At 42.4% G+C, this 27,259-nt stretch overlaps 1 protein-coding gene across 18 annotated transcripts; it reads right to left on the bottom strand.

The window, feature by feature from the left end:
• Positions 1 to 3,708: 3,708 nt before the first annotated feature.
• Positions 3,709 to 18,948, bottom strand: SPO11 (SPO11 initiator of meiotic double stranded breaks). Of its 18 annotated transcripts, none has more exons than XM_038572660.1 (15): positions 18,718 to 18,948; positions 18,298 to 18,369; positions 16,401 to 16,514; positions 15,072 to 15,160; positions 14,599 to 14,665; positions 14,264 to 14,372; positions 13,738 to 13,824; positions 12,785 to 12,821; positions 12,351 to 12,460; positions 10,883 to 10,982; positions 10,528 to 10,565; positions 9,321 to 9,397; positions 6,753 to 6,864; positions 5,050 to 5,083; positions 3,709 to 3,833 (listed from the first exon to the last, which is right to left on the bottom strand). In XM_038572660.1, exons 1-15 carry the CDS (start codon positions 18,846 to 18,848, stop codon positions 3,772 to 3,774), a joined length of 1,239 nt encoding a protein of 412 aa, XP_038428588.1. In that variant the 5' UTR covers positions 18,849 to 18,948; the 3' UTR covers positions 3,709 to 3,771. The 18 variants fall into 18 exon arrangements, with proteins under 18 accessions (XP_038428588.1, XP_038428585.1, XP_038428587.1 ...); XM_038572667.1 differs by lacking the exons at positions 3,709 to 3,833; positions 5,050 to 5,083 and adding exons at positions 6,066 to 6,199; positions 6,290 to 6,335; XM_038572657.1 differs by lacking the exons at positions 3,709 to 3,833; positions 5,050 to 5,083 and adding an exon at positions 5,210 to 5,347.
• Positions 18,949 to 27,259: the final 8,311 nt, after the last annotated feature.

The raw sequence follows: 27,259 nt of genomic DNA, 5'->3' as shown, positions 1-27,259 counted from the left end.
AGGGCCGAGCGTCAGGTTCCCTAAGAATGTGAAGGGGCGGTTACGACACCCACGTGCACTCGTGCCAACTCCCAAATATTTCGGCTGGTTGCTGAATTTCTCAAGGGTTAAAAAAGAGGCAGGATCCGCCGAGGCGGTGGGGCCGACACTGAATCTCCCCTCCACTGCCCCTGTGGTTGCTCTGCGTGCAAACAGCGGCCTGGAAATCTGCAGCGAGCTCTCAGACCCGCAGCAGCACCCCTGCGCTTCCAGCAAGCCCCCAGCTGAGCACCAAGAATCTATTTGGAATCACTGGGGGAGCTTTCTGTCAAGGCCCGCTGCCTGGGCCTCACGGAAATTTCTGATTGAGTTGGTCTGCGGTGGCACAGAGGGAATTTAATGCTCTTTGCAAGCTCCCTGAGTGATTTTAAGATGCAGGCGGGATTGAGAGCCCCTCGTGTAGATCGTGACAGTCCTAACTAGCTCTCTGGAGCCCTGGACGTTGGTCTGTAATTTCCAGAGCAGCCCTAAAAAGCAGGTGCTGTGATCTCCGTTTTATAGACAGTGAGGCCGAGAGAGAAAACATACTTGTTGGACATCACACAGCTGTTAAGCAGCAGAGCCGGAGAGGTCTGCCGCGTACCTAACTCTAGCGGCATTATCTCGGAATCATCTGACAAGTACTCCCTCCTCAACGACACCTTTCCCCATTCTTTCCCAAGTGGATCATCTCCTACCATCTTTCTAACCTCTCAGAGCCTCTTCAGTGCTTATCATATCCTGTCTCATAAAACAGTCCAAGTATTTGCCTTGCCCAGCTTCCTAGATTTTAAACATTATGCCTTAACTCCAGTGCACACCCTTGCAGCACCAAGCACAGGGTCCTACGCATATATGCTGCAAAATCAATATCTGTTCAATATTTTCTGTGCCTGAGGAATATCCCAGAAACCTCTATTAGGATACAGATTCTCATATAATACTGGCCATTCAGCATACTCTAAAAACTCTTTCTGCTGTCTAGGGATGTACAACCCACCAGCTTCTTTTGCATATACCATACTGGGAAGAATAGCAGCAGCAAGCACACCCAAATGTAACAATAACTGACATTCTTTGACTTTTTCTGAACTCAATACTTTACTCAAAACACTTTACATGAATTATCTCATTTAATCCTCACAATGACACTATGGGAGTATTATTATTATTATTCCCATCTTACAGTTGACAAAACCAAGGCCAGGTTGTAACTTATCCCACTCATAGAGACAGTGAGTAGAAGAGGAATTGGGAGGGAGGCCTGGGGTGGCTCAGTGGTTGAGCGTCTGCCTTTGGCTCAGGGTATGAATAAATATTTTTTTTTTGTAAAAAGAAGGGGAATTGGGATGCAAGCATCCTGCCCCGAAAATCAGACTCCACACCTCCACATTAGCTGACTGCAAAAGTCACCTCACTTCTTCCCCTAGAAACAAAAAGGGGGGGTCAAAACAACCTCTATGCACAAGTGTAATTATTGAGCCACAAAATATAAGCAAAAAATTATCAAAAATAAATAATTAAAATTAAATTTCGGTTATGGCAATCATTAGCATTGCCAAACACTTCCGCATTTTTTTTAAGATTTTATTTATTTATTCATGAGAGACACACAGAGAGAGAGAGAGGCAGAGACACGGGCAGAGGGAGAAGCAGGCTCCATGCAGGGAGCCCGAAGTGGGACTTGATCCCGGGACTCCAGTATCATGCCCTGGGCCAAAGGCAGGCGCTAAACAGCTGAGTCACCCAGGGATCCCCACTTCCGCATGTTTTACCCAAGGCAATATTTATATTCCATTTCTAGATGAATAGAAACAAATTTTGCTTCTGGTTTAGTACTAATTCCTTTTCATTTAAAGTGATCTTTAATTTTGAAATTTTAATTAAAAAGTTCTAATATGTAAAGGTTTTATAAAGAGCTTGGTTACCAAGAAACATACACAAAGTGCAGCTTTACAAGAAATTTGGGGCATCCAAAGCTGATGCAGAATGGACTTTTATCAAAAACTAGTATTCAATCTCACACAGAAACCCTCATGGTTCTACTCAGATTCTTTTTGCTATGTCTCAGACTCTTCTACCCCATGTCTTAACGAGTTGAAAACATATTTTTATTTTTATTATTATTTTTTGAAAACATATTTTTTAAAGATTTTATTTATTCATTTGACAGAGCACGTACACAAGTGAGGCAGGGGGGAAGAGGCAGAGAGAGAAGCAGACTCTCCACTGGGCAGGGAGCCCCACCACAGGGCTTGATTCCAGGACCCTGGGATCATGACCTGAGCCAAAGGCAGACGCTCAAACAAATGAGCTATCCAAGTGCCCCAAGTTGAAAATATTTTATTTTATTTTTTTAAAGATTTTATCTATTTATGAGAGGCACAGAGAGAGAGAGAGAGCGAGAGAGAGGCAGAGTCACAGGCAGAGGAAGAAGCAGGCTCCATGCAGGGAGCCCAATGTGGGACTCAATCCCGGGACCCCAGGATCACGACCCAGGCCAAAGGCAGACACTCAATCGCTGAGCCACCCAGGCGCCCCAAAAATATTTTAAAGAAATATCCACCCAGCGGCACCCAGGTGGCTCAGTTGGTTAAGCCACCATGACTCCTGATTTCAGCTCAGGTTGTAACCTGGGAATCCTGGAATCAAGCCTCACGTCGGGTCTGCGCTGAGCAGGGAGTCTGCTTCAGGATTCTCTCTCTCCCTCTGCACCATCCCTGCTCTCTCTCCAAAAAATCAGTAAATCTTAAAAAAAAAAAAAAAAAAAAGGAAAAGGAAAAGAAGTAATTCCCCCAAATAGTGGGAGTTGAGAGAACAGAGCTCCTGCCAGCAGAGGGCGCCCTTGGCTTATGTTTACAGGAATGTCTCCTTGGGATATAGACTTTTAAGGGTGAACCCAAGTCCAAAAAGAAGTAATGTTTCTCAATACTTTGCTACAGAAACACTCTGCTGCAAATATTTTTTAGTGCACATGTAAGTGTGGTTTAGCTCTGACAGTCTCTGTTCTTGGCATCCTTTAGCACCAATAAACAGGTACCATCAAACAGTTCAACCGAGATGCTCTAGTTAAAGGAAGTCAGAGATAAAATCCTGGAGTGTTTTTGCCTATTTTGTAGAAATTGCAGTATGTTTTTTTCCTCTATGAAATCATGACTTCTCAAGTCACTTAGTACCATCAGTGATGACAGGTAAATTTCCCAGAAACCTGGGGATATTACAAGAGCTTTTATGAGGGTGATTATGAGCTCTTAAGAATAAGATTCTCTGAACATCTTGTTGCACCAGTTTTTATTCACTTTCATTAGAAACTAATTCCAATAAAATGTTTTTTTAATTAAAATTATGAAAATATTAAAAATAAACACAGTAGATGAGGTAGAGGGGATATCTGTTGTCAGTTGTCATGTTAAATAATTATCTATTTTACAGTAATCCTTTTTAGAAATAAGTCTTGAGAATTAGAATTCTAGATGGTTCCCAAATAGCTACAAATATTAGGTTTTCATCTGTGTCAAAGATAAGTAGCAAAGCCAAACCACAGCGCATTTTGCTCTCGTCTCGTTTTCTTTTCCCAAGTAAACGAAAATTATTAAGTAAATTTCCAATCATAAACTTGAAATGAATGTAATTATCTAAACTAAATGTATCTGCGAGCCCCTCTCAAATTTATTTTCAAAAAATTTTATATTTATTTTCATATTTTAATGACTACTGTCGATTTTTCATTGCTTCTCATTTTGACAGTATGTCCTAATCCAATCTTGCAGCTTGACTTTGTATTTCTAGGTTGGTGATGTTCTCCTTCACAGAACCTGTCGACATTCAAGTGATATTAGATGTAAAGGATGGTAGGAATTCAAAGAAACACTTATGATTTATAAGTTATAAATTTATAAAAATGTTTTGGGCAGCCCGGTTGGCTCAGTGGTTTAGTGCCGCTTTCGGCCCGGGGCGTGATCCTAGAGATCAGGGATGGAGTCCCATGTCGGGCTCCCTGCAGGGAGCCTGCTTCCCCCTCTGCCTGTGTCTCTGTCTCTCTCTCTCTCTCTCTCTGTGTGGCTCTCATAAATAAATAAAATCTTTTAAAAAAAATAAATAAAAATGTTTTTACAAAGGTAGGATAGTCACACAAGTCAACTTGATAGTCTCACAGAATATTCTCAAAATGAAATCTGGTTCTGACATGACCAAGGAAAATAACCTAATTGTTGGCATTACAGTCTTGAAATCAGGAGGACCTGATTTGACCCCAAGCCAACAATACGAACTGCAGACCTTTTCAGAGCACTTCATATGTACTAGTGCCATGGTTAAAAGCACAAGCCGTGGATGGAGCCAGACTATGGGTTTAAATCCCAGCTCCACTGCTTAGTGGTTATGTGACCCTGGGAAAAGTTCCTTAGCATCTCTGTGCCTTTGCTGTCTTATCTTACTAACGTGGGGAGGATAAGGAAAGTACCTAAGCTCACAGAGTTTCTGTGAAGATGAAGTTAATGTTCAAAGCACTCAGAAAAATACCTGGCACATAATAGGTGCTATACAGGTATTTTATTTTCTTATTATATTACCTCATTTAATATTTACTAGAACCCCTTAAGTAGGGCTGGCTTCACAGGTGTGCAGTCATGCCAGGCCCCAAGCTAAGAAGAGCCCCCTGTGCATGTTTTAATTCTCGCTATTGTCTTGATATTCTTAGTAACTTCTGAAAGAGGACCCTACGCTTCCTTTTGCACTGGGCCCCACATATCCAGTAGCTGGTCCTGCTCTTGAGGTCAACAGTGTGAGGTGTCCTTCCTCTGCCATGTTCCGGCGATGTGGCTTTGGACAAACAACATCCCCCCTGTTCTCACCTATAACCCACGGATGTGATGACAGACCTGACAGGGCTCTTGGGAGAGTTAAAATAATGTGTAAGAAATAACTGGCTTAGGTACCTTCTCAGAAACAGGACTCACTACTATTAAGGTTTGTCTTGATAAAATAATTCACCACGTTTCTATTCTCCTATAAATACATATTCTTGCTTACCATTACAAGTAACTTCAATGCAGTTAGATGTTTGCTGAAAGTACAGAATAAAGTCATAAAACTCATCTCTGGAAAAATTCAGATAGGGTCAGAAGGGTAGAAAATGGAATCTTTACTATTACAGAAAAGCCTTATTAAAATTCAAGGTTTCGGGATCCCTGGGTGGCGCAGCGGTTTAGCGCCTGCCTTTGGCCCGGGGCGCGATCCTGGAGATCCGAGATCGAATCCCACATCGGGCTCTCGGTGCATGGAGCCTGCTTCTCCCTCTGCCTATGTTTCTGCCTCTCTCTCTCTGTGACTATCATAAAAAAAAAAAAAAATTAAAAAAAAATTCGAGGTTTCTCTAAGTTTTGAACTTAGAGTATGGTAGGAATACCATAGGTACAAGTCTTGAACCTGTAACTAGAGGGGAGGTCAGGGGATTTGATTTTGGGTGAGGACAGATAAAACCCTGGGGAAATTTTCATATAAATTTCTAATAATAACAAGCATACTCAGAAACAAAATTAAGTGCTTCAGACTGTATCAACCCAAATTTTTATTCATAATAAATTTTACTACTTTCACAAGTGAATGAAGGGGGTACGACCCCTACACCATGAAGGCAAAACACAAAAGGGCAACTAAAAAGGAAATGCTAGACACTGTAATTCATTTGCAGCCTCTCAAATTTAGATTATTAGTTTTGATACTAAAAAGATGCTTTATGGCTTAACATTAGTTGCATTATAGAAATTAAAATATTCCTGCAGACTTTGATGGCATGTATATTTTTTCAAATAAAGTGGTAAAGCCAAAGTAACATATGCTCTTTTATAATTTACTTTAGAACATAGGATACAACTCAGTCTCTACAGAGAAGGATAAAACAAAGTCTTCTAAAGAAAGCTGTTTTGACAAAAAAGATCACCAATGGAAAATTATTTTATCTCTACAGAATCAGGAATATATGTTCTTCCCACAACAGTATCTACTACTGAAAACTAATGAAAAATCTCTTGCAAATCAAAAGATATATTCTGATATATTTTTATATCCATCCTCCAAATTTTAATTTGTTAGGTAGGTACACTCTGGAGAGATAATCTGATGATAGGAAGGTCAAAGCTTGAATTTCTGCCTTCATTTTAGAGTCTGCCATTATTTCCATCTGTCAATAAAAGCAAAGTACACTTGTGACAGAGTCCTGTGCTACCGCTCTGTTGACTCAAACTAGTAAATCTAGACTTATTTTACTCACCCAAATCATGGACAATAGGCTTCAGGTCAGCCAGAACATTCTAGAGCTGTTACAGCAAAAAATGTCAGAATACCACCCAGTTTGGATCTTCGATAACTAGGAATGATCTGGGGTCTTTATGTAATTTCTTTCTCTTCTTTCCTCCCCCTTAAACTGTGCTACAGCCATAGACAATACGCATAGAACTATGATGAGGATAATAATAGGTCAGCTCCATCCATCTGATCTTATCTATTAGCATTCATAATCCAGTGTTTCAACAGTCATTTATTGCCAAACAACACTCACTTTAGTTGAGTTATATAAAATTTCAAGAATATCTTCAAAACATTATGTGAATAGCCACCATGAAAGTTAAAAGCAATAAAACATACAATACTTGAATTTTAGAAAGAAACATACTTCTTAAAAAAAAAAAAAAAAGAAAGAAAGAAAGAAAGAAAGAAAGAAAAAAGAAACATACTTCTTTTCTCCAAAATGGTTGGCAAGTAACATAAGGTCTTTTTAGGACACTGTCAAGTTTCATTTGGTCCCGTTTTGTCAGTGGAATTAAAGTATCTCTAGGTATATTTAACCTGGAAAAAAATATATTTAAAAAAATCAGCAAAAACAAAGTGCTCCTATAACTTGAAGGGCCTGTATTTATTTGTATTTATTATACTATTTCAAGAAATGCAGAAGTAACAGATGGATCCATCATTTAAATCCAGAATTTGGGGGATCTGGCACGTCCTAGACCGGCAAGTATTCAAGTTCACAGTGGACGTCTGTCCTAAATTGTTGTTTTCCTTCACATCACACCCACAGGACAATGACAAGAACACAGACATTGGTTATAAAAACAAATGCAGGTGCCTGGGTGGCTCAGTCAGTTGAGTGGCTGCCTTCAGCTCAGGTCATGGTCTCAGGGTCCTGGGATCAAGGCCTGGGTCCAGGCTCCCTGCTCAGTGGGAAGTCTGCTTCTTACTCTGCCTCTACACCTCCTCCCACTCAGACTCTCTTGCACTGTGTTGAATGAATACATAAAATTTTTAAAAACTAAAAAAATTTTTAAAATGCCAACAGCACTAACATCAAGTATGCGGACACCAACGTGGCTCCCAGAGCACTACAGCCTTGAAGCAGTGAGCTAATTAATATACATGGGCAGCAGCAAGATTCATTGTGGGGTCTCAGGTTCTACTGGGCACTTCATTCCTTGTAATTCACTCAAACTTTTATGGGCTAAGGAAGTTTGTCTCTAACTTATTTTCATTAATATGCACACATACACACACCCCTATCTAATTTTAAATTTTAAAAAAGGTGTAATTTTTTTTCTTGGTGTGTATTTTAAAAACAGAACACAAGATTTTTTCCTATTTATGGAATAGGCTACTTTTTGAAGTCACAAATCCTGGATTTCCCAGGAGAGCTCCAGTTTCAAATAGTCTTTTTCAATTCCTCTCAATTATGATCATTTGCCAGTGGCAGCTACCAGATAGGGTGACAATTTGATTAAAAAGGGTGGGGGCGCAGAGGATTTCCCCTGAAATCGTGTTTGGGTAGCTACCACACTTTAAGAATTTTTCATTGTCCATTTCTTTGGAATGGCTCTGAGGGCACTAATGGAATTAATGAGATGCAGCTAGAGTTTCTCCAAGCCCTCCACCTTAATAATTATGAGATCATTTACCCGAGTTTGTGTTAGGAAAGCTCTTCATACAAACAGGTCACCCCCAAGAGATTTTGGCCATGACACACACACCAAATAGAAAAAAAGTTTAACTCACTAGAGTGTAAATGTTCAAAAATCAACAACTGAATGTTTTCTCTTATGCCCTCATTTTGTCAGAAGTGGCAATCACCCAAAACCTGTTCGTGTTCCAAATGTAGGAAATAAGTCCCAGGTACCGAGGTTTGCTCACTGCTTAAAGATATCCAATAAACACTTTTAAGTGCATTCACACCAGCCAATTAAAACAATAGAATATTTTAAAATAGCACGCTAGCAGAGATGAATAAAAGTGATGATGTCCTGTGCTGAGGGACAGGTGGGCTCTTACTCTCCAGGGAAAACAAAATAATTAACCTATCCAGAGGGCAGTCAGAATCTTAAAAATGTGCATACCCTTTGACCCAGCAATTCTGAGAATTCAGCCTTCAGGACTGTGGGACTAATTAAAGATGCAGGCAAAGATTTGGTTACAGAAGGGCCCATCAAAGCACTATTTATCAGAGATTTGGAAACCACCCAAATGTCGGACTCTGAGGTGCTAGCTGAATAAACACTGGTACATCCAGAATTGGAACTCAGTATTAGAAGACACTAAAAGGAGGTCATGGAACTGTATTTATTGATACGGAAAAGTGATTTCATTGTGTTGTGTGAGAAAAGCAGATTACAGAATAATGAAGTATGATCCCATTTTTGTGAAAAAGTTATGGCTATACATAGAGTAATAACTATAAGAGTAATGCTGTTGATCGGTAGGTGATATTTATCTTGTTAATTATATTTTTTCTATAATTAACACATAGAACTTGCCAAATTTAGATTTCCAAAATTTAAGTCACCTTAAAATGAGATTTTTTTTTTTAAGGAACTTAAAAATTTAAGTCTATGATAAAGCTGATTCATATGGCAAATGATGTTGTCAATGATGACCATTTAACTAGATTCAATGTCTTACACTTTGAGTGTAAAAATACTACAAAACCTTAAAAAAATTAAAGACTAAAATTAAAGAATAAAAATATTACAAAATCTATTAACCAAAAGGTAGAACAAAAAATATCCTCTAGCTGAAAATTCAGCTAGCCAAATTCATTTATTTTTTTTATTTTTTATTTTTTGCCAAATTCATTTAAATATTTTCCTAATTGAAACAGAAACATCGATGAATTAATTCATGATTCTATAATCTTGAGTCATAGTAACAATATAAATAAAACACCTTCCCCGTGGTGACTTTTTCAGCTTATTGTTACATATTATGATGAGTCATCATTTCAAAACTCCTAGTTTTACTAAAACCAAAATTAATCTAACCGTTTAATATCAGAAGGGAGGAGACCAAGCCATCTGATAGCTGGAACTGTGAGATTATGAGCTTCAAAAGACATTGCCTAAAATAAAGAGCAAAAGTACATTAGGCGAAGCTAAACTGCAGAAAACTAGCATATCTGTTTTTACAGACACATTTTTTACTTATTAAGAAGCATAAATGGGCAGCCCGGGTGGCTGCTCAGTGGTTTAGCGCCGCCTTCGGCCCAGGGTGTGATCCTGGAGACCCAGGATCAAGTCCCATGTTGGGCTCCCTGCATGGAGCCGCCTTCTCCCTCTGCCTGTGTCTCTGCCTCTCTCTCTTTCAAGAATAAATGAATATAATCTTTAAAAAAAAAAAGCATAAATACTAAAGACTGCATACTCCCTGAACCCACAGAACTAAGTGAATCACCAAGACTTTTGCTAACCTGGCTTTCAGGAAGGTTTTAAAACTGCTCTAGTATTTCCACATTGATTTTATATAAAGTAAAACTACAAATGAACCTCTCTGACCTACATTTATTGTTGTTTGTGATTCTGTATTTTAACATCTTGCTTCGTCATCTGTTTTGTCTAAACATGTATGTCATATAAACATATATGTCAGGAACACTCAAGGTGTATACCAGTGGTTCCCAAACTTTATCATTCATCAGAATCACTTGGGGTCCAAGCCTAGAGATTCCAATTCAGGAGACCTGGATGGGGACTGAGATGTGCATTTTTGGCAAGTGCCCTGGTAATGCCAATACTGCTTGTCTGGCATTTGAGGCCAGAACCATTGATGTACGGTAGTTCAGACACTCTAGTGGTGAAATTTGGTGATGTTTTTATTTTTCCTTACAGTGGGAGGAAAAGGAATTGGCAACGTCAGAATTCAAGGCAATATATGTAACTTTCAGGGTTTATTTGGCAATCAGACCTGTTACCCCCAAGGTCCCACAGTTAGTGCAGCAAGCTGGGAGAGTGGAGAATAACAGTGCCTCTTGTCCACAACTAATCCCACTCTGTCATCCGTGGTCACACTGGTCATGCTGGAAGCTGGAGTCACAGCCTCTGAAGCAGATTGGCCCTAAATTTGGAGAGTAGCTCCCCAGAACACTCTGGGGGTCCTCAGCTAACTATGGGCCATGAAGTGAATGCAGCAATCACTCTGATGAATATAAACTATCTCAATAGTGGAAAAGGAAAAATACTTTTCTGTACTTACCATTGATCCATACTTATAGATGCACATGATTTCTATGCCTGTGAAAAGAAAGTCACCCATACAGTTAGTCTCCTTGTACATTACAGGTCAGGGCATGGGCACTCTCACATTTTATCTAACATCTGCAACTTTTATTTTCATAGATGCTACCAATAAAAAATTTATGGTTCAGTTTAGTGTGGCAAAAACAGCAATAAATTACCTTGAATGATTACAGTCATTAATTTTAATCTAATAATCATCTTCTTTTAAAATAATTTATGAAAGTGTTCTAAGAGTAGAAAAGCACAACTAGAAATATGATAAACAGGATTTAGGTAGGATGACTGCTTCAAATAATCCAACCACAAATCACCATGTGGATCGGCATCAACAAGAGCGAAAACAGGAATATGAAATGTATCCCACAGCTTCTTGACTAAAAGTCTCGTGTTCAGGTCAGGTACTCCTTTTCCCTAAAAACAAGATTGAAAGAAATTATGCATTTTAATTCTAGCAGAATGAAACTCACAAAACCTTTCCCTTATCTTCTTAATAATTTAGAAGTTAGAAAAGTTAGGTCACCTTCAATTTCAGATGGAAGACCAGCATGGACTGTGAAAAATGTACAGTCTACACAACAGAGTGAAAAAGCCTGCATATTTGTAACTGTGACCCAACTATCCCAGTCCTGGGAAATAATTCTAAGGAAACGTTTCAGCAAAAACGGAAATTATAAAAATCTGACATACACGAAGATGTTCACTGCAGTCTTATTTAAAACGACAAAGGCTATGTAAGTGGCCCAAGTATCTACCAACAGGGACGTGGAGGCAGCATCGCACACATCGTTTGGCCCTAGGCCAGCAGGTCTCCTTGACTGCTCCAATGTTACCAACTCTCCCATACAACTAACCCTGTAGTGGGAAGCTTACTACCCTTTGCTCAAGAGCCTGTAGCTGTCTGGGTGGCATCTCAACGTATGCTTCTGCGTTCTCTGCCCTTCTTGGTGCATATATATGTGAATGTATATATATGTATAGAAAAGCAGGCTTCCTTTGATGGAATTCATGCAATTTTCTGATCTACAAACCTGCGGAGGCAGAACACAAAGCAGCCCTTGTACGTTCAACCCACCCAGAGCTCCAGTGTTATCATATTATGTTTGAGACAAGCAGCCATGGGGGAATGGCACATAGGTGACTCTGAGAGCCCATGTAAACTCACTGTGGGATTAGAAAATGACTGGGGGACCCGGGGACTCAGTGGGTTAAGCATCTGCCTTGGGCTCAGGTCAGGATCTCAGGGTCCTGGGATCAAGCGCCATGTTGGGCTCTCTGCTTAGTGGGGAGTCTGACTCTCCCTCTGCCTCTGCCCCTTCTCTTGCTCATGCAAGCTCTCTCTAATAAATACAATCTTTTTTTAAAAAAAAAAGAAAGAAAAAGAAAAAATCACTGGTATTTAAGAGTGGGGACCACCACCTTGATTTTAGTCAGACTTGAGGATGTTTATTTTTAAATTTTATTTATTTATTCATGAAAGACACACAGAGAGAGAGAAAGAGGCAGAGACACAGGCAGAGGGAGAAGCAGGCTCCCTGCAGGAAGCCAGATGTAGGACTCAATCCTGGGACTCCAGGATCATGCCCTGAGCCAACCAGGGATCCCCAGAATTGAGGATCTTTAAATAAATGCCTTGGAAATTCTTATTCGATCACCCCAAAGGATGCACCATATTGATAACAGAATGTCGTGTAAGCTGTACAGATAATGGTATAAACCCCTCTTGCCAAACACTGAAGTAGTATGTTAGTCTTGGAACTGTAGTAAAGGGAGATAATATACCGTAATCATGATGCATGGGGACATTCTGTTGCAAAAGTTGTCATCTAGGAGTCGCTGAAATGTCGCATCTTTTTCCACAATTAATAGAAATTTTGCATCTGTAATTAAATCTGTGACATTAAGGCTGATAATTTGAAGCCAAGAGTATTTCTGTTTAATCACCAACTAAACAGCAGTGCCACATAAATCAATTCTAAAGCAGCTATAGATACAGTATATTCCTTTTTACCTTCAAATATATAGGTATGTATTTACATATTTAGATACCCATCTTTCCTACTAGAGAGGGAGCCCCTAAAGCAGGACCATGTGTGTTCATCTTGACCACTATAGGGTCTAGCTTGACAGTTACACATTATGAAGGTTTGGTTTATCAAAATAATGAACAAATGAAAATTCTACAGGCTTAAATAGTTTTCCCATTCAAAGGATACTTCGAATTCCTTGAATATTAGATGGCACAGCAACAGCCTAAATGAACAAGAGAGTTTTTATTTTAAATAAAAGCAAGTATAACCACATTTGAGAAATATGTCACAAAAATCCTATGTTTTCATTTTCCTCTGAATATACTAGTCATCAGAGATTTATTCCTCAGTAAGGAAATGCTAGGAAACAGATTTACTCCTCAATAAAAAGACAGATGCGGGATCCCTGGGTGGCGCAGCGGTTTGGCGCCTGCCTTTGGCCCAGGGCGCGATCCTGGAGACGCGGGATCGAATCCCACGTCAGGCTCCCGGTGCATGGAGCCTGCTTCTCCCTCTGCCTATGTCTCTGCCTCTCTCTCTCTCTCTCTCTGTGACTATCATAAATAAATAAAATCTTTAAAAAAAATAATAAAATAAAATAAAATAAAATAAAAAGACAGATGCGCCACCCTAACTACATCCTAACGGGTGAGTATCTCTCAGAAACTTTGTGGATCTGTGGCTTAGGTGGCAGGAAGTGGTAAATTAAAGCCCTCCTATCCTAGAGCACACAAGTGTTCGTCTTGCTCATTTCCAAACTGCTGTGCAGGTTAGTGCTGTGGGCTTTCCAGGTGCCAAAGCCCAGAAATAGTTCAGAATTAAACAGATCAATTTCAGAACCAGAAAACTGCAAAAAGATTACATAATTATGCTAATAGACAAGCTACATGCGACCTGAAAACAACAGTATATTTTTCAAAGGAAAGAGTATCTTTGTGTATTTCAATATGACATTGAACAATTGGTGTATTTTAAAACTGTGGCTTGAAAGACCCCCTAAAGCATATGCTTATTCACCCTTCAGTTTTATTTGAAAATCTTAAGGTTGAAACTACGTAAGAAAGCAGGAAATAAAATACACTTCAAGAACAAAGGATCTGAAAGAGAGTAAAAACATCTGAAAACATTAAAATGCTTACTGTTGCACCACAGGTACAGTGTACTCTGGTGCCATCTTCTTCGATGTACCTTAAATTGCCAGCAATTAAACCTTTTGATGTAGATAACTGAAAAAATAATAGCCATATTTGAACACTTCACTAATGTTTTTAAGTTTATTAAAGTAATCTCTACACCTAATGTGGGGCTCAAACTCACAACCCCAAGAGCAAGAGTTCATGCTCCACCGACTGAGCCAGCCAGGTGCCCCCGACCAACATACTCTACAGCTGAGCCAATCCTCGTGTTCACCTACCAGATTACGTATATTTTAACTCAGGATGGAATTTAAGAAGTAAAGGAGAAAATATGTAAGGGTATATAGGGATAAAAAATATTTAGTAATTCAGCCTTTTGGTCCATTCATCCAAGGGTATATATACTAAAAGATTATTTAAATTCATAATGAGAAAAATGTAGTATCAACTAATACGAAAACATGGCACAGATTATCTGTATTTTTCTGTTATGATTTTACACAAATCTTTTATATTAAATGCTACTTACTATATGTAGACTCATCCTCGGCACTTTTAACATACAAGAAATGTCATTGATAATATTGTCCACGACAGTCTGGTTACCGAAGAGTTGGCTGTCAGTATAATATATGTCTCTATGAAAATTAAATATATATTTTTAATTAGCCATATTCTCTTTGACTATGACAAGTATTGGAGTATTATTTGTAGGAAGCTTTGTTGAATGAAATACAACATATAAAGAAAGTAACTTATTACCCATAGTCTAGTCTTATGTACCTTTTTAAAACATAATGGGAGTTAACCTAAACAACTCTCACATTGTGTCTTAAAGAGTAATTTACCATAACAAGAATTTACCTTTTGGTTGCATAAGTGTTGCTCTGTACTAGTTTATAAATCTTGGACAGTATTTTAAGAATTAGGGCTGGAAAATAAGATGCGATAAACAAGTTACTCACCATTTCACTCATTAATTCAAAACACCCACTATCAAGGATTTCAACTGCCCCCAGTTACTTTCCATAAGATTAAAAAAAATATCTTTCCAAAATAGAAGTACTGAGTACAGAATAATAATTTCCTGAAGGATCAGATAAAATTAATTGCTTTCTGAACAGCAAAACCAAAAGAATACTTTTCCACTGAATCATGTACCTTTAAAATTTGCTTCCATTGTTATTGACAATGCAAAATTTTGTAACTTTATTTCAGGTGTAAGGGTAGTCTATTATTAAAGAACAACTAAAAATCATTCAACTAGGAACAACTAGACCCAGAAGGTAACCGAACTTACTTATTTTACTACTAAAAGCTAAGAAAGATTAATTTACCAAATTTTTTAACTGATTTTAGTGAATCACTTTTGATTTTTCTTGTGGTAAAGTGAGTTACCATCTGAAGACCCACAGAATCTTCAAACCTGTCATTTTGTTGAAAGGCAAAATAAAAAAGAATTAACTTCTGAACACCAAACAATATGCATGTAATATCCTCTTCTGCACATCATCAAAATCCATATTACTTCTCAACAGAAGCACTGAAGCTTTAGGACAACTTACATTTATAATTTTAGATAACTCCAGGTGGTAATTAATTGGCTTTGTGACATATAGAGGCACTAAAAGTGTTTAAAATAAGTGTATATGTGTGTATTTAGTGTATAATGTGTGATTTAGTGTATGTAAACTATTTTAGGCATTTCACTATTTTGTTAGCATTTTTCTCATTTTAATATACTCATTTTGCTCAATTAACAAGTTTTCAAATATTGCATTTCTGATTTACCTCCAAAATTACATTACATGAAATAACAAGTTGCATTAGGTTGTTAAACTGAACTGCCAAGCCTGTCCTAAAGGTGGCAGAAGGCACCAGGCAAATAGGCCAGATATTAGCTGCCTCAGGGCTTCATGAAATCCATCTTGGAAAATGATGCAAAATATGATTCAAAAGTTTACAGTTTGTACTAATTATACTGACCATAAAAGAATAGTGACTAAAGAGACTCAAAATTACTTTTATTCTGCTTCTGCAACTCTTACTGAGAACTACTGTAGTGTTTTTCATTATTTAGGTTCTACAGGCTGAGCATATGAAATACACAAACTATAGGAACAGGTTGGAGGACTTTGACAAAGCTGTTTGCAGATTTTCCCTCCTGGACACATGACTTAGCAAAGGCACAAATCTTCCAGGAGAGAGAGCCTTTGAAATGTGCTGTGTTCTGGATACATTTATTTTCATTCCAGTATCAGGATTGGTTGTAGCTTCCCTGAGCCAAGTGGTTTGCTTTTGTAGTTTCTGCAGAATTCCGCTGGTCGTATTTCCCCCCTTTGAGTGCTAGGAAGCTTAGATCCCAGTCTGGAGGCTATTTTTAGCAGAACCCTAAGACTTTATCATATACATTTTTAATTCTAAACTCTTTTGGCCCTTTCATTTGTTGTTCCTAACATTGTTTTTTTCCCTTTGCCTTATCTTCACACCCACTTCTAGTTTATATGACCTGCCTATGAGATGTGTATTTTGTAAACTTCCTTAAATCCTTCTAGGCAGGGTAAAAGCAGTAAAAAGAATGAAATCAGACTAGAACTCTAACTCGAATAAATTCAAATAATGACATAGATACTCTATTTAAAAATTTAAAAATGCAAAATGCCCACTTTATATTTTCCCAGCTTGATCTGTTGCCTATTGTGAACGCAGGTGCTTCATTCCTTGCCACGCTTGTGATTATGTCTTGGATAACACTTTCTATAGATGCAAGAACCTCAGAACTGAAACAATAAACACACTGTGATTCAGTCTTAATTCTGGATTAGGCCTTTGCAAAATGTAACATTTCACCAGATCAATACAGATAGGTTTTTGTTTCATTGGTTGTTTTTTAAGAATAGGTAATTCGCCTCCATACTGATCCCTCCCACTAAATTTTGACATCAGCGTTGCACTGAAAGAACTGTATTCATAGTAGTTTCTTGCAGAGAAATTTCATTTGCTTGTAATTTTGCTTCTCAATTACCAACTGAAGTAATATCTCCCTTTTAGACAATATTAATAACTAGACAATGATTTATAAATATATTCCAATCTCTTCATATTAACCTACTTAAATTCAAACTTGTTGGCTCGAAATACTACTGATAAATGTTTTAATTAAAAATGATGTAATACTGGCTTTGAATTTAATTTCTTTCCCAAAAATGCAATGCAAGAATATTCCAAAATAAATACTTCTTATTGTAGCACATCACCCTGATTGATCTCATGCCTTAAATCCGCCGTTTTGAATTTTAGTGATACAAAGAGAAAAAAAAAAGTTTTAATCACTACCATGGAAAGACTTGGCAACCATCTCACCACTTTACAGCAAAATATGAAGACTTAGCCCAGTTTTCTGTGAGCTGACTTTTAATTTCACAAGCCATCAGCTTCAAAAAATGCTGCTCAGTTATAAATACCATTAGTGTATTGCCTAAGAAGGGAAATCAAATTAAATCTAGAAAATGCGTAAAAATGCAGAACGTTCTAATTTCCCCCAGAAACTTCAGAGCTTGCTTTGAACATGCACCTCGTCAGAAAGCAAATTTTAAAACGATCAGTATTTTTTCTAACACAGAGAAAAACTGACTCCAAGATCTCATTCATTTTTCCAGTCTGGGGGGGAAAAAACAACTTGCAAGGTGATAGTGTGACCAACTAGAAAATAACAATTAGATTCGTTCCCATCTGAAGCCGAAACCAGGGCCTTCCATTCCCTCCTTTCCATCCCCCTCACGAATTCTTCCTCAAAGCAAATACTTTCATAAAAATCGGTTTGCTTGTAGGCTTTCCACTTTTTTTTTTTGGGGGGGGGGGGGTTTGTTTGGTTTTGTTGTTGGTAGTTGGCTTAGTCTTCTTAAAAATAAGACAGCAAGCTGTTTAAGCTGAAATACTTTGCTGATCGGGGCGCATGGGTGGCTCAGCGGTTGAGCGTCTGCCTTGGGCCCAGGTCACGATCCCGGGATCTCGGGATCGAGTCCCGCGTTGCGCTCCCTGCGTGGAGTCTGCTTCTCCCTCCACCCGTGTCTCTGCTTCTGTCTCTCTCATGAATAAATAAAATCCTTAACAACAACAACAAAGACCTCTTTTAATTTCAAAGTAGTGAGACGTGTGGGTGGCTCTGTGGTTGAGCATCTGCCTTTGGCCCAGGTCATGATCCTGGAGACCCAGGGTCGAGTCCCGCGTCGGGCTCCCTGCGTGGAGCCTGCTTCTCCCTCTGCCTGTGTGTGTCTCTCTCTCATGAATAAATAAAATCTTTAACAAAAAAAGAAAAAAAAAAAAAAAAAAAAAGGAAACCTTTGCTGATCAACCAGAAAAGCGGATCCAGAGGGGGGAAAAAAAAACAGCATTTTAAGTAAAAATGGCCAAGAACACGAACACGTTCCCCGCGGCCGCAGCACCTGCCGCCGCCAGCCGCCACTGACTTTCACAGATTTTGAATAAACCACTTCAAACGCGTGTAGACGCTGTCCTGTTCCAGGTCCGTCGCCGTCTCACCGCGACCGCATCCTTGCTCACCTCGAGGTCTCTCCACAAGCCTCCCTCTTTCTCTCCTCACACACGCTCCTCAGAGCTTTTTTTAAGTTAAAACTATACAAAAAAAAAAAAAATTTTTTTTTCTTTTTAAATTGTGTTTTAAAACAAACACAAAGCCAGAGCGCGCCCCACACTCCCTGACCTCCGAGAACCTGAGGGAACCTGCGAGCGGGGCCGCGGGGGCAGCTCCTGGAACCTTCTAGGCGGGGAACATTCCAGAAGACGCCGGGAGTCGGGGGCGGGGCCTGCCCGCCGGGAAGGGAGGGGCGAGCTGAGGAAGGCCCGGCCTGGGGGTTCGGAGCGGCCTGGAGACCCGGGCCTCGCGCCCCCCCCCCTCACCGGGACCCGCGCCCTCTACCTCCCGAGCATGCGCGCCGCCCCGGGACCCCGGGGCCCTTCTACCTCGAGGCCTGAGGCGTCCCCCCGCCCGCGGGCTCCCCACCGCCTCTCCTCAGGGCGGCCAGCAGGGAAGCCCTGTGCTGGTCCAGAACCGCGAAGAACGAGGCCTCAGGCCCCATGGGCGCAAAGGCCATGACGGCCGACGGCGAGGGAAACCTCCAAGGGCAGCGGCTCCAGCACCGGCACCCACGATGGCGGGGCTGCCGCCTGCTCCGCACCACCCTCTCCGCGGGCACCACCGCTTCTGCGCATGCGCACACCTTGCCCCCCCCCCCCCAGGCATACCACCACCTCTGCGCATGCGCACACCTTGCCCCTAGGCATGCGCATAACGCCTCTCTGCGGTGAGGGGAGTGCGCAGGCGCACCTGGGGGCAGGGCAAAGTGATGGACCAGTGGGGACCCGCAGGGCGTGTTTGGGTGTTGGACCCAGTTTTCCTTGAAATGGGTTTATGAGGTTGGTTGGTTGGTTGGTTGGTTGGTTGGTTGGTTGGTTAGTTGGTTGGTTGGTTGGCTTGTTGGTTGGTTGGTTAGTTGGTTGGTTAGTTGGTTACTAAGGGGTGGTTTTTAGGGAAAATAGTACTAGCGATTTTTCATGAAAATAAATCATTCTGGTGATCCGCCTCCGTGCCAGATGCAGCACTAGGCCCTGGGTTCGGCTGCGGTCAAAGCAAATAAAATTCCTGCCCTTTTTGATATGTTTACAGTAGCCGCTCTCTTAATCCTCATAACGATCCCAGGAGGTTCCTGATGCCGTCGTGGTGATTTTGCGGGAGAGGAGGAGCGTGAGGTGCATGCACAGCTCAGTCAGGCTGGGGTAGCATCCCAGCTGGATGGCCTGGAAGGGTTGCCAGATTTAGCAAATTAAAATGCAGGACACTCAGTGAAGTTTCAATTTCAGATAAACGACAAATACTCTATTATTTTTTTTTTATTATTTATTAGAGACACCAAGACACAGGCAGAGGGAGAAGTGGGCTCCATGCAGGGAGCCCAATGCGGGACTCGATCCCGGGTCTCCAGGATAACGCCCTGGGCCGAAGGGGGTGCTAAACCGCTGGGCTACTGGGGCTGCCCTTTTAATTTTTTTTAAAGGATGACAAGGTCCCATGCAATCGTTGAGACATTCATTCTCTTGCCGAAAAATGGTTTTGTTGTTTGTCTGAAATTAGAATGTAACTGGACATCCAGTATTTTCATCCAGCAGTCCTGACATTGGATCACATCCTTACCTGGGGTGGGGGCAGATTTGGTGAGCTGCACCCCCATATGCACACTTGGAGAAGAACCTAGGAATTCTGAAGCGCCAGAGAAGGACTCTTGCCTCTGGGGGACGGTGTCCGTGAGAGAGAGGACAATGGGGAAAGACTATAAAGCCTGTTAGGTCCAGGGCCTGTGGTGGCCTATGGGGGCTTATGGGGGTCTGGTCCTACAGGAATGGCAGCCCAAGGGCTATGCCCCAGAAGAGCCACCAGATATCAGGCCCCTCCAGAGAACTATTTTGTTCCCTCGCATCCTGGTTATCTGATAGTTTTGAAAGGAAAACTGTGCACTTCACTTTTTTTTTTTTAAGATTTTATTTATTTGTTTATTCATGAGAGACAGAGGCAGAGACATAGGCAGAGGGAGAAGCAGTTCCCTGCGGGGAGCCTGATGCGGGCCTCGATCCCAGGACCCCGGGAATACAACCTGAGCCAAAAGCAGATGCTCAACCACTGAGCCATCCAGGTGCCCCAAGAATTCTTATCCCCATTTCACAGATGAAGAAACTGAGGCTTAGAAAAGTTGAGCAATTTGTGCAAAATCGCACTCTGGAAGCTGAGAGAGCCGAGAGGTAAATCTTGACTTGGCAGTTGAGTTGCTGGGGTTAGGAGGCACCACTGCGGGGCTGGCTCGGGAAGGTGCAGTAATCTTGCAGCCACTTCTCTAGCGGTGGGATTACCCCTGGAGTCTGAGTTTGCTCCAGGTTTCGGTGAAGGTGGTGCCACAGGTGGGCTCTCCTTTATCATCCTCAACAAAGAAGAAACAACAGACTTTTGAAGGGACAGGGCCAGTCAGTGATATCACCTGGGTGCTTGTCTGCTGGGAAGTGCCTCTCCTGGGACTAGAACCATCTGTGTGGGTGTCTCTGCATCTCTCTCTCTTTCTCTCTCTCTTGGACAGGCCGTTCTGTATCACGTAGTGCAACGCTCTGCAGCCAGGAGCCAGTGGCCTCACTAGATCTGACATGAAATGAAAAGTCCTGAGCTGGGCAGGGGCACAGGGAGGGGATCAAAACAGAGCAGGGAACAACCCATAATAAACCTGGCATTCCTGCAGCGAGAAACCACAGGGGCAGACTTGAAAGGCCTCGCTGTGTTCCCACTGCGGCAGACCAAAGCGGGAGGCGTTAGCCGTCCTTCCAGGCAGCTGTAGTTCTGCCTTCAGGTACCAGGCTGCACTCAGGTAACTTGCAGGCTCTGCGTGCGCCACCTCCACATCAAAGTCAGCCAGCCTAGCCCCAGGCCCGGGGAGGAAGCCAGAAAAACAGATTCCGCCCCTAGCAGCAGATTGCAAATGAAACTGGCAAGTGCCACTTTGCAGGGTAGTCTCGCTCTTGGGTTCTTTCTCCTGCTGGCCGGCTGTGCTGGGCGCGGGGACAGAGAAGGGGCACAAAGCCGTGCTCTAAGCCGCTCTTGGGAAAATGAAAAGCTTTTACCCAAACCCCGCCAGTGGGCCTTTCCTCAGAACCCAACCTGACTTCCAGAAACTTGTCTGAGAGCCAGAGCCCACATGCGGACTGGCAAGGAGCGTTATTTAAATCAGGCACAATTATCGTAGGGGAGGATGGGGAGGCCCTGCCAGCAAACCAGACAGGAGGGGATGCCATACTTGTTACATTTAAGCAAGGTGGTTTCTTAGCAAATGTAAGTGGATTTTAACATATAGATTCTTGGGGGAAAAAGTAAATGCTATAATAATTTCATTTCTTGGAGCTTTAAGTGGTGTTCTCTTTTTTTTTTTATGTGTGGGGCTTTTTAGGTTTTTAAAGCATTGTAAGAGGGATATATGCTTTTTTTTTAAAGATTTTATTTATTTATTAATGAGAGAGAGAGGTAGAGACACAGGCAGAGGGAGAAGCAGGCTCCATGCAGGGAGCCCGACGTGGGACTCGATCCCGGGTCTCCAGGATCAGGCCCTGGGCTGAAGGCGGCACCAAACCGCTGAGCCACCCGGGCTGCCCAATATATGCTTTTTTTAAAAAAAGACTTTATTTATTTATTCATGAGAGACACACAGAGAGGCAGAGACACAGGCAGAGGGAAAAGCAGGCTCCCCATGGGGAGCCTGATCTGGAACTCGATCCCGGGACCCCGGGATCACAATCTAAGCCAAAGGTAGACACTCAACCACTGAGCCACCCAGGTGCTCCTAAAACTTTGTAAGAATGATATATGTTTTTCATAAAATATTTACATAATTCAGAAGATACAAAGTAAGAGTGAAAGAACCCCCCTCCCCCCATGCAGCCCTTCACTGCCCCACCTTCATGTGTCCTACTGTGGACTCTCCCATCCTCTGGACCCTGAGAATTTCTCCTTCTTGACCCCAGGGCCTTTGCACTTGCTCATCCTTTAGTAGTTTGGAATGTTTTGTCCTTTTTGTCTTCTACTGCCTGTCGTCCCTCCACTAAATCCAGCTTTGCTAATTCTCCTGTATCCTTCAGATCTCTGTCTGGACATTTCCCTGGACCACCCCCAAGTCTTGACCCCTGTGTTCTCCCTGTCTCGACATGCCTGCATGTCTTTACCCTGTCAGCCCCAGGCGCTGAGCTCATCCAGTACCCCACAGTTCCCCTGTGTCTGCCACACAGAAGGCACTCAGCAGTGTTTGTTGAATGAATGAATGACCCCTTGTGGGATTATGTCTATTATCTACTTGTAGTATTTCACCTAAGACATCTTTCTGTGCATGCCCAAATAAGCATAATTTTTTATATGAATAAGATGCTACTCTACATTCTTCTGGGATTGCTGCCACTGGTCATAATCAAAACCGCAGTTTGCTGATGGTCAGACACTGAGCCAAACGCTCCACACACAAAATCTCATTTACTCCTTCCCACTGTGTGAGGGAGAAAGTTGAGGCTTGAAGAAGTATAAAGAAAACTTCTGAAAAAAAAAAAAAAGAAAAAGAAAACTTCTGGGGGCACCTGGGTGGCACAGCGTTTGAGCATCTGACTTAAGCCCAGGGCGTGATCCTGGAGACCTGGGATTGAGTCCTGCATTGGGCTCCCTGCATGGAGCCTGCTGCTCCCTCTGCTTGTGGCTCTGCCTCTCTATGTGTGTGTCTCTCATGAATAAATAAATAAAATCTTTAAAAAAGAAAATAAAACTTCTGGGTTTCTTAGAGATGCATATGACAAAGCTGAGCTGTCAGCCACTATCCAATGTCACCTCAAAGTCAAGGTAATTTAGCACTGGTGAATTATTTTGCCCATTTTTCATAGCCAGTGATTATATAACAGGATGTGTGATGTGAAGCAGATCAATGAATAGAAGACAAATCAACTTTTAATAATATCAGCAAAATATTTTGTGAGCATTTGTGGGTCATCTTACTGATGCAGGGCATGGTGGTTGTTTTGAGGGAGAGAGTGCTGTAAAATATATACACACCACCGCCAACCCAACACCAGCTTCCATGACTGTCAACTTGCAGCCAAACTTTTTCACCTACATCCACCCCCTTCCCAAACCTCCTTCCAGATTATTTGGGAGCAAGTTCCACGTGTCATATGATTTCATCTTAAGTATCTGAACGGGTAGGGCAGCCCGGGTGGCTCAGCAGTTTAGCGGCACCTTCAGCCCGGGGTGTGATCCTGGAGACCCGGGATCAAGTCCTACATCGGGCTCCCTGCATGGAGCCTCTTCTCCCTCTGCCTGTGTCTCTGCACCTCTCTCTCTCTCTGTGTCTCTCGGGATAAATAAATAAAATCTTAAAAAAAAAAAAAAGTATCTGAACAGGTATCTTTAAAAAATAAGGACTCTTTAAAAGATAACCATAACCCCATTTTCAGAACCAATCTTCTATTCACAATCATCCTTTAATATTCCCCCAATATTCTATCACTGCTCAGTGATCTTCATTATTCCATGAATTGTTTTTATAGTTTCTTCTATTCAAAGTGCTGATAAGATCCACCCATTCAATCAGCTGTTGGCTGATATGTCTCTTAAATTCCTTTATTCTATAGCTTCCCCTCTTTTCCTTCTTTACCATTTATTTGTTGAAGATAACAAGTCATTTGTCCTGGAGAGTTTCGTGCAATTAATAGTTTGTGGATTGCACCCCTGTGGTGTCGTTTAACATGTTTTTCTGTCCCTGGTATTTCCTGTAAATTGGAGGTTAGATTTAGGGGCCTGACTGGTCCTGCTTGAATCTTCCTTCCTTCCTTCCTCCCTCCCTCCCTTCCTCCCTTCCTTCCTTCCTTCCTTCCTTCCTTCCTTCCTTCCTTCCTTCCTTCCTTCAGCAAAAAATATATCATAGGTAGTTTGAAATACGTAAGATTTCCATTATAACCTTCCAGGACCTCTGTGGCTAGGGCTTCCAGGTTGATAAGCTCAGAGCCAGCTTGAGCCTCCCAATTAGCAGAAGGAGAAACTCACCCCAGGAGGCGAAGTCACACTCAGCAAAATCCCTGCCGAGTTCTGAATCCCTTCCAGGAAGACCAACTCAGAGAAGGAAGTCCACAATTTCCCTCCACTGCATGGAACTGACCTACGGATTTGCAGGGAAGGTTTCTCCACCTGGCTGCCTCTTGGCTGGCTAACACGCAGAGTCTTCTTGCCACAGCCCAGCCTGACTCATCCTCTCGGCTTTTCATTTCTTCCTCACACCCCAACCGGGCTGCTAATCACTCCCCTCCACCCACCCCGTGTGTCGGAATTGGCGAAGCCCTGGCCTGGAGACACCCTTACCACAACTGTTTTCCAGCCCTGCTCCAACATCTAGTCTCTGCTTTATTGGAAAAATCAGTTGACACTAAACGTCGACTTGCTTTGATTTAAGAGACTTTAAAATTTTTTAAGTAGTTCTCATCCTTCCTCTCTGCCCCTTCTTTTTCTTCTTTTATTGTTTGTCTTCCTTTCTAAAGGCTTCTTGGCAACTGGTTTTGAAGGAAAGAGACCTTTAATGAAAGACCAGAAGGCATATTTGGTGCCCAAAGCCAAGGTGATGAAACTCTCCTAAGGTGATTTCCCCTTCAGTTCCTTTCTTTACTGTGCACAGGCTCACACCAGAAGGGTTTCTGGATTTACATATTGACGTGAATCATCTGGCACACAGAGACAAGCGCCTGCCTGGTGCCCAGGGCTCTTCCTGGCACCAAGATTCAACGAAGAGCAAGATCAGAGTGCCAGGCCCACATTGCTAGTACTTTGGTGGGGGAGACAGATTATAAAGGGGAAAAGCCAGATGCACGACATAATTTCAATAATGTTGTGTTGCTGGGAACACAGATCCCGATGTTAGGACAGGAAAAGCCGAACACGAAGTGAAGTGAACAGAGAAAACTTGAAAAATGAAGAAGGGCTGGGCTCAGGTGGAGGGAAGAGTACGTGCAAAGGCCCTGAGGAGAAATGGGAATCGAGAGCCCGCCAGTGTTGGTGGAGGGTGTGAAGGACAGGAAGGTGGTGGAGACGAGGTGGGCAAGGGTCAGACCATTGGAGGCCTCCCAGCCAGCAGGACAAATTGGGACGTTGCTATAAGGCAGTGATTCCAACTGGGGCAATTTAGCCTCCCCAGGATATTGGGCAATGTTGGGAGATATTTTTGACTGTCAGACTTTCGGGAGGTCAGGGTTAGGGGGAAGGAGGTGTTACCAGCATGTAATAGGATGAAGGCAGGATGCTGTTAAATATCCTGCAGTGCCCAGGGCAGCCCCCACAGCAGAGAATGAGCCAATCCCAAATGCTAATAGTGCCATGGCTGAGAAAGCCTGGTCCAAAGGCGGGGGGGGGGGGGGGGGGGGGGGGGGGGGGGGGGGGGAGGTCATCAGAGGGTTCAGAGTGAGGGAACCACACAAGCTGGGTTAGGAACGGAGAACGGAGCATAGGGAGTGAGGGTGGAGGCAGCGAGCCCATGCAGGTGACCAGGGTGCTCCTGGACCAGGGTGCTGTCCTCCAAGGAGAGAAGGCACAGGTCTGGGGATGCATTTTATCCAGGTAAGCCATGGTCATACATGTTTTGGAAATCCAGGATAGTCCACCAAGGCCGCAGTCTAGCACAAATCCCAGAGCAAGGCGAGATGGGTTCAAACCCTGGCTTTGCCACTTGCTAGCTATGCGATCTGGGGTAAGATTCTGCGATCTCTCTGTGCCTCAGTTTCTTCATTTCTAAAATAAGGAGAATAGTGGTACCCACCTCACAGGGTCAGTGGGGCGAGTTGATTCGTTAATGTGTGTACATGAGTGTGTATGTGCCTGGCACATGGCGGGTACTCGGCCAGCACGACCTGTTTGTAGAGCACGTCCCTCGGGGTGTCACCACGCATATCTACAAATTGAAGGCCCTGCATAAAAATCTTACCCAACGTGTTTAACCTACATTTGCCAAACTTACTTTTTCATGACTTTTCCTCACTGACACTCAGAAAAACCAGAGATCCTTAGAATACGTTTTAACAACAGCTATCCTGAGATACAATTCACCGATCACAAGATTCGCCCTTTTAAAGTTCACAGTTCCGAGGGCATTCACAGAGCTGTACAACCACCACCACTACCCACTTTCAGGACATATTTGTGTCCCTCCTCCCCACCCTCCTCCCCCCGCAAAGAACCCCCTGTACCTATTAGTCATTTCTCGTTCTTCCTTTCTAGAGTCTTGGCAAACTTCTAACTTCATTAATTTGCCTATTCTGGAAATTCATATAAATGCAGTCAGACAACATGAGGCCTTTTGTGACTGCTTCTTTCAATCAGCATGTTTTCGGGGTTTATCCATGTGTATCTGGGCTTCGTTCCGTTTTATGGCCAAGTAAATATCCCACTGTGTGGAAAGAACACTGTTTTGTTTACCCATTCATTAGCGGATGGGCACTTGGGCTGTTTCCACTTTTATGAATAATGCTGCTATGAACGTTCCCATACAAGTTTTTGTGTAGCCATGTGTTTTTGTGGCTCTTGGGTCCAGAGCTCGGAGTGAAACAGCTGGGCCAGGTGGTAGGTGTGCGTTCAGCGTTTTGCAGAAGAGGGCTTTCTTTGAGACTCATTGAAGCCCTCATTGTGTCCCCTCTGCCATCCCCCTCACGTCCCTGCCTCCTCCCCTCTCCACCGTCCAGAGTGCAGGTCAGAACTTTGCCGCTTCCCAGCTGTGTGATCTTGAGCACGTAATGTGCACCTCCCCAGCCTCGATTTTCTCATCTGTAGAGTGGGTGGCTCAGTGGTTGAGCATCTGCCTTCAGCTCAGGTCGTGATCCCAAGGTCCTGGGATCGAATCTCGCAGGGGGCTCCCTGCAGGGAGCCTGCTTCTCCCTCTGCCTATGTCTCTGCCTCTCTCTCTCT

Source organism: Canis lupus, chromosome 24 (assembly GCF_011100685.1).
Source record: "Canis lupus familiaris isolate Mischka breed German Shepherd chromosome 24, alternate assembly UU_Cfam_GSD_1.0, whole genome shotgun sequence".
Taxonomy (NCBI): Eukaryota; Metazoa; Chordata; class Mammalia; order Carnivora; family Canidae; genus Canis; species Canis lupus.
This window is presented reverse-complemented; position numbering and strand designations above follow the sequence as displayed.

Bases quoted from the DNA above. Each gene is read 5' to 3' on its own strand.
- SPO11 (XM_038572657.1), bottom strand. From the start codon at position 18,848: ATGGCCTTTGCGCCCATGGGGCCTGAGGCCTCGTTCTTCGCGGTTCTG. The intron at 14,666-15,071 runs GTAAATTAATCT...CTTATTTTCCAG, and splicing joins AAAATCAGTTAAAAAATTTG to CCCTAATTCTTAAAATACTG. The intron at 10,566-10,882 runs GTGATTTGTGGT...TTCTTTTCACAG, and splicing joins TGTTGATGCCGATCCACATG to GCATAGAAATCATGTGCATC.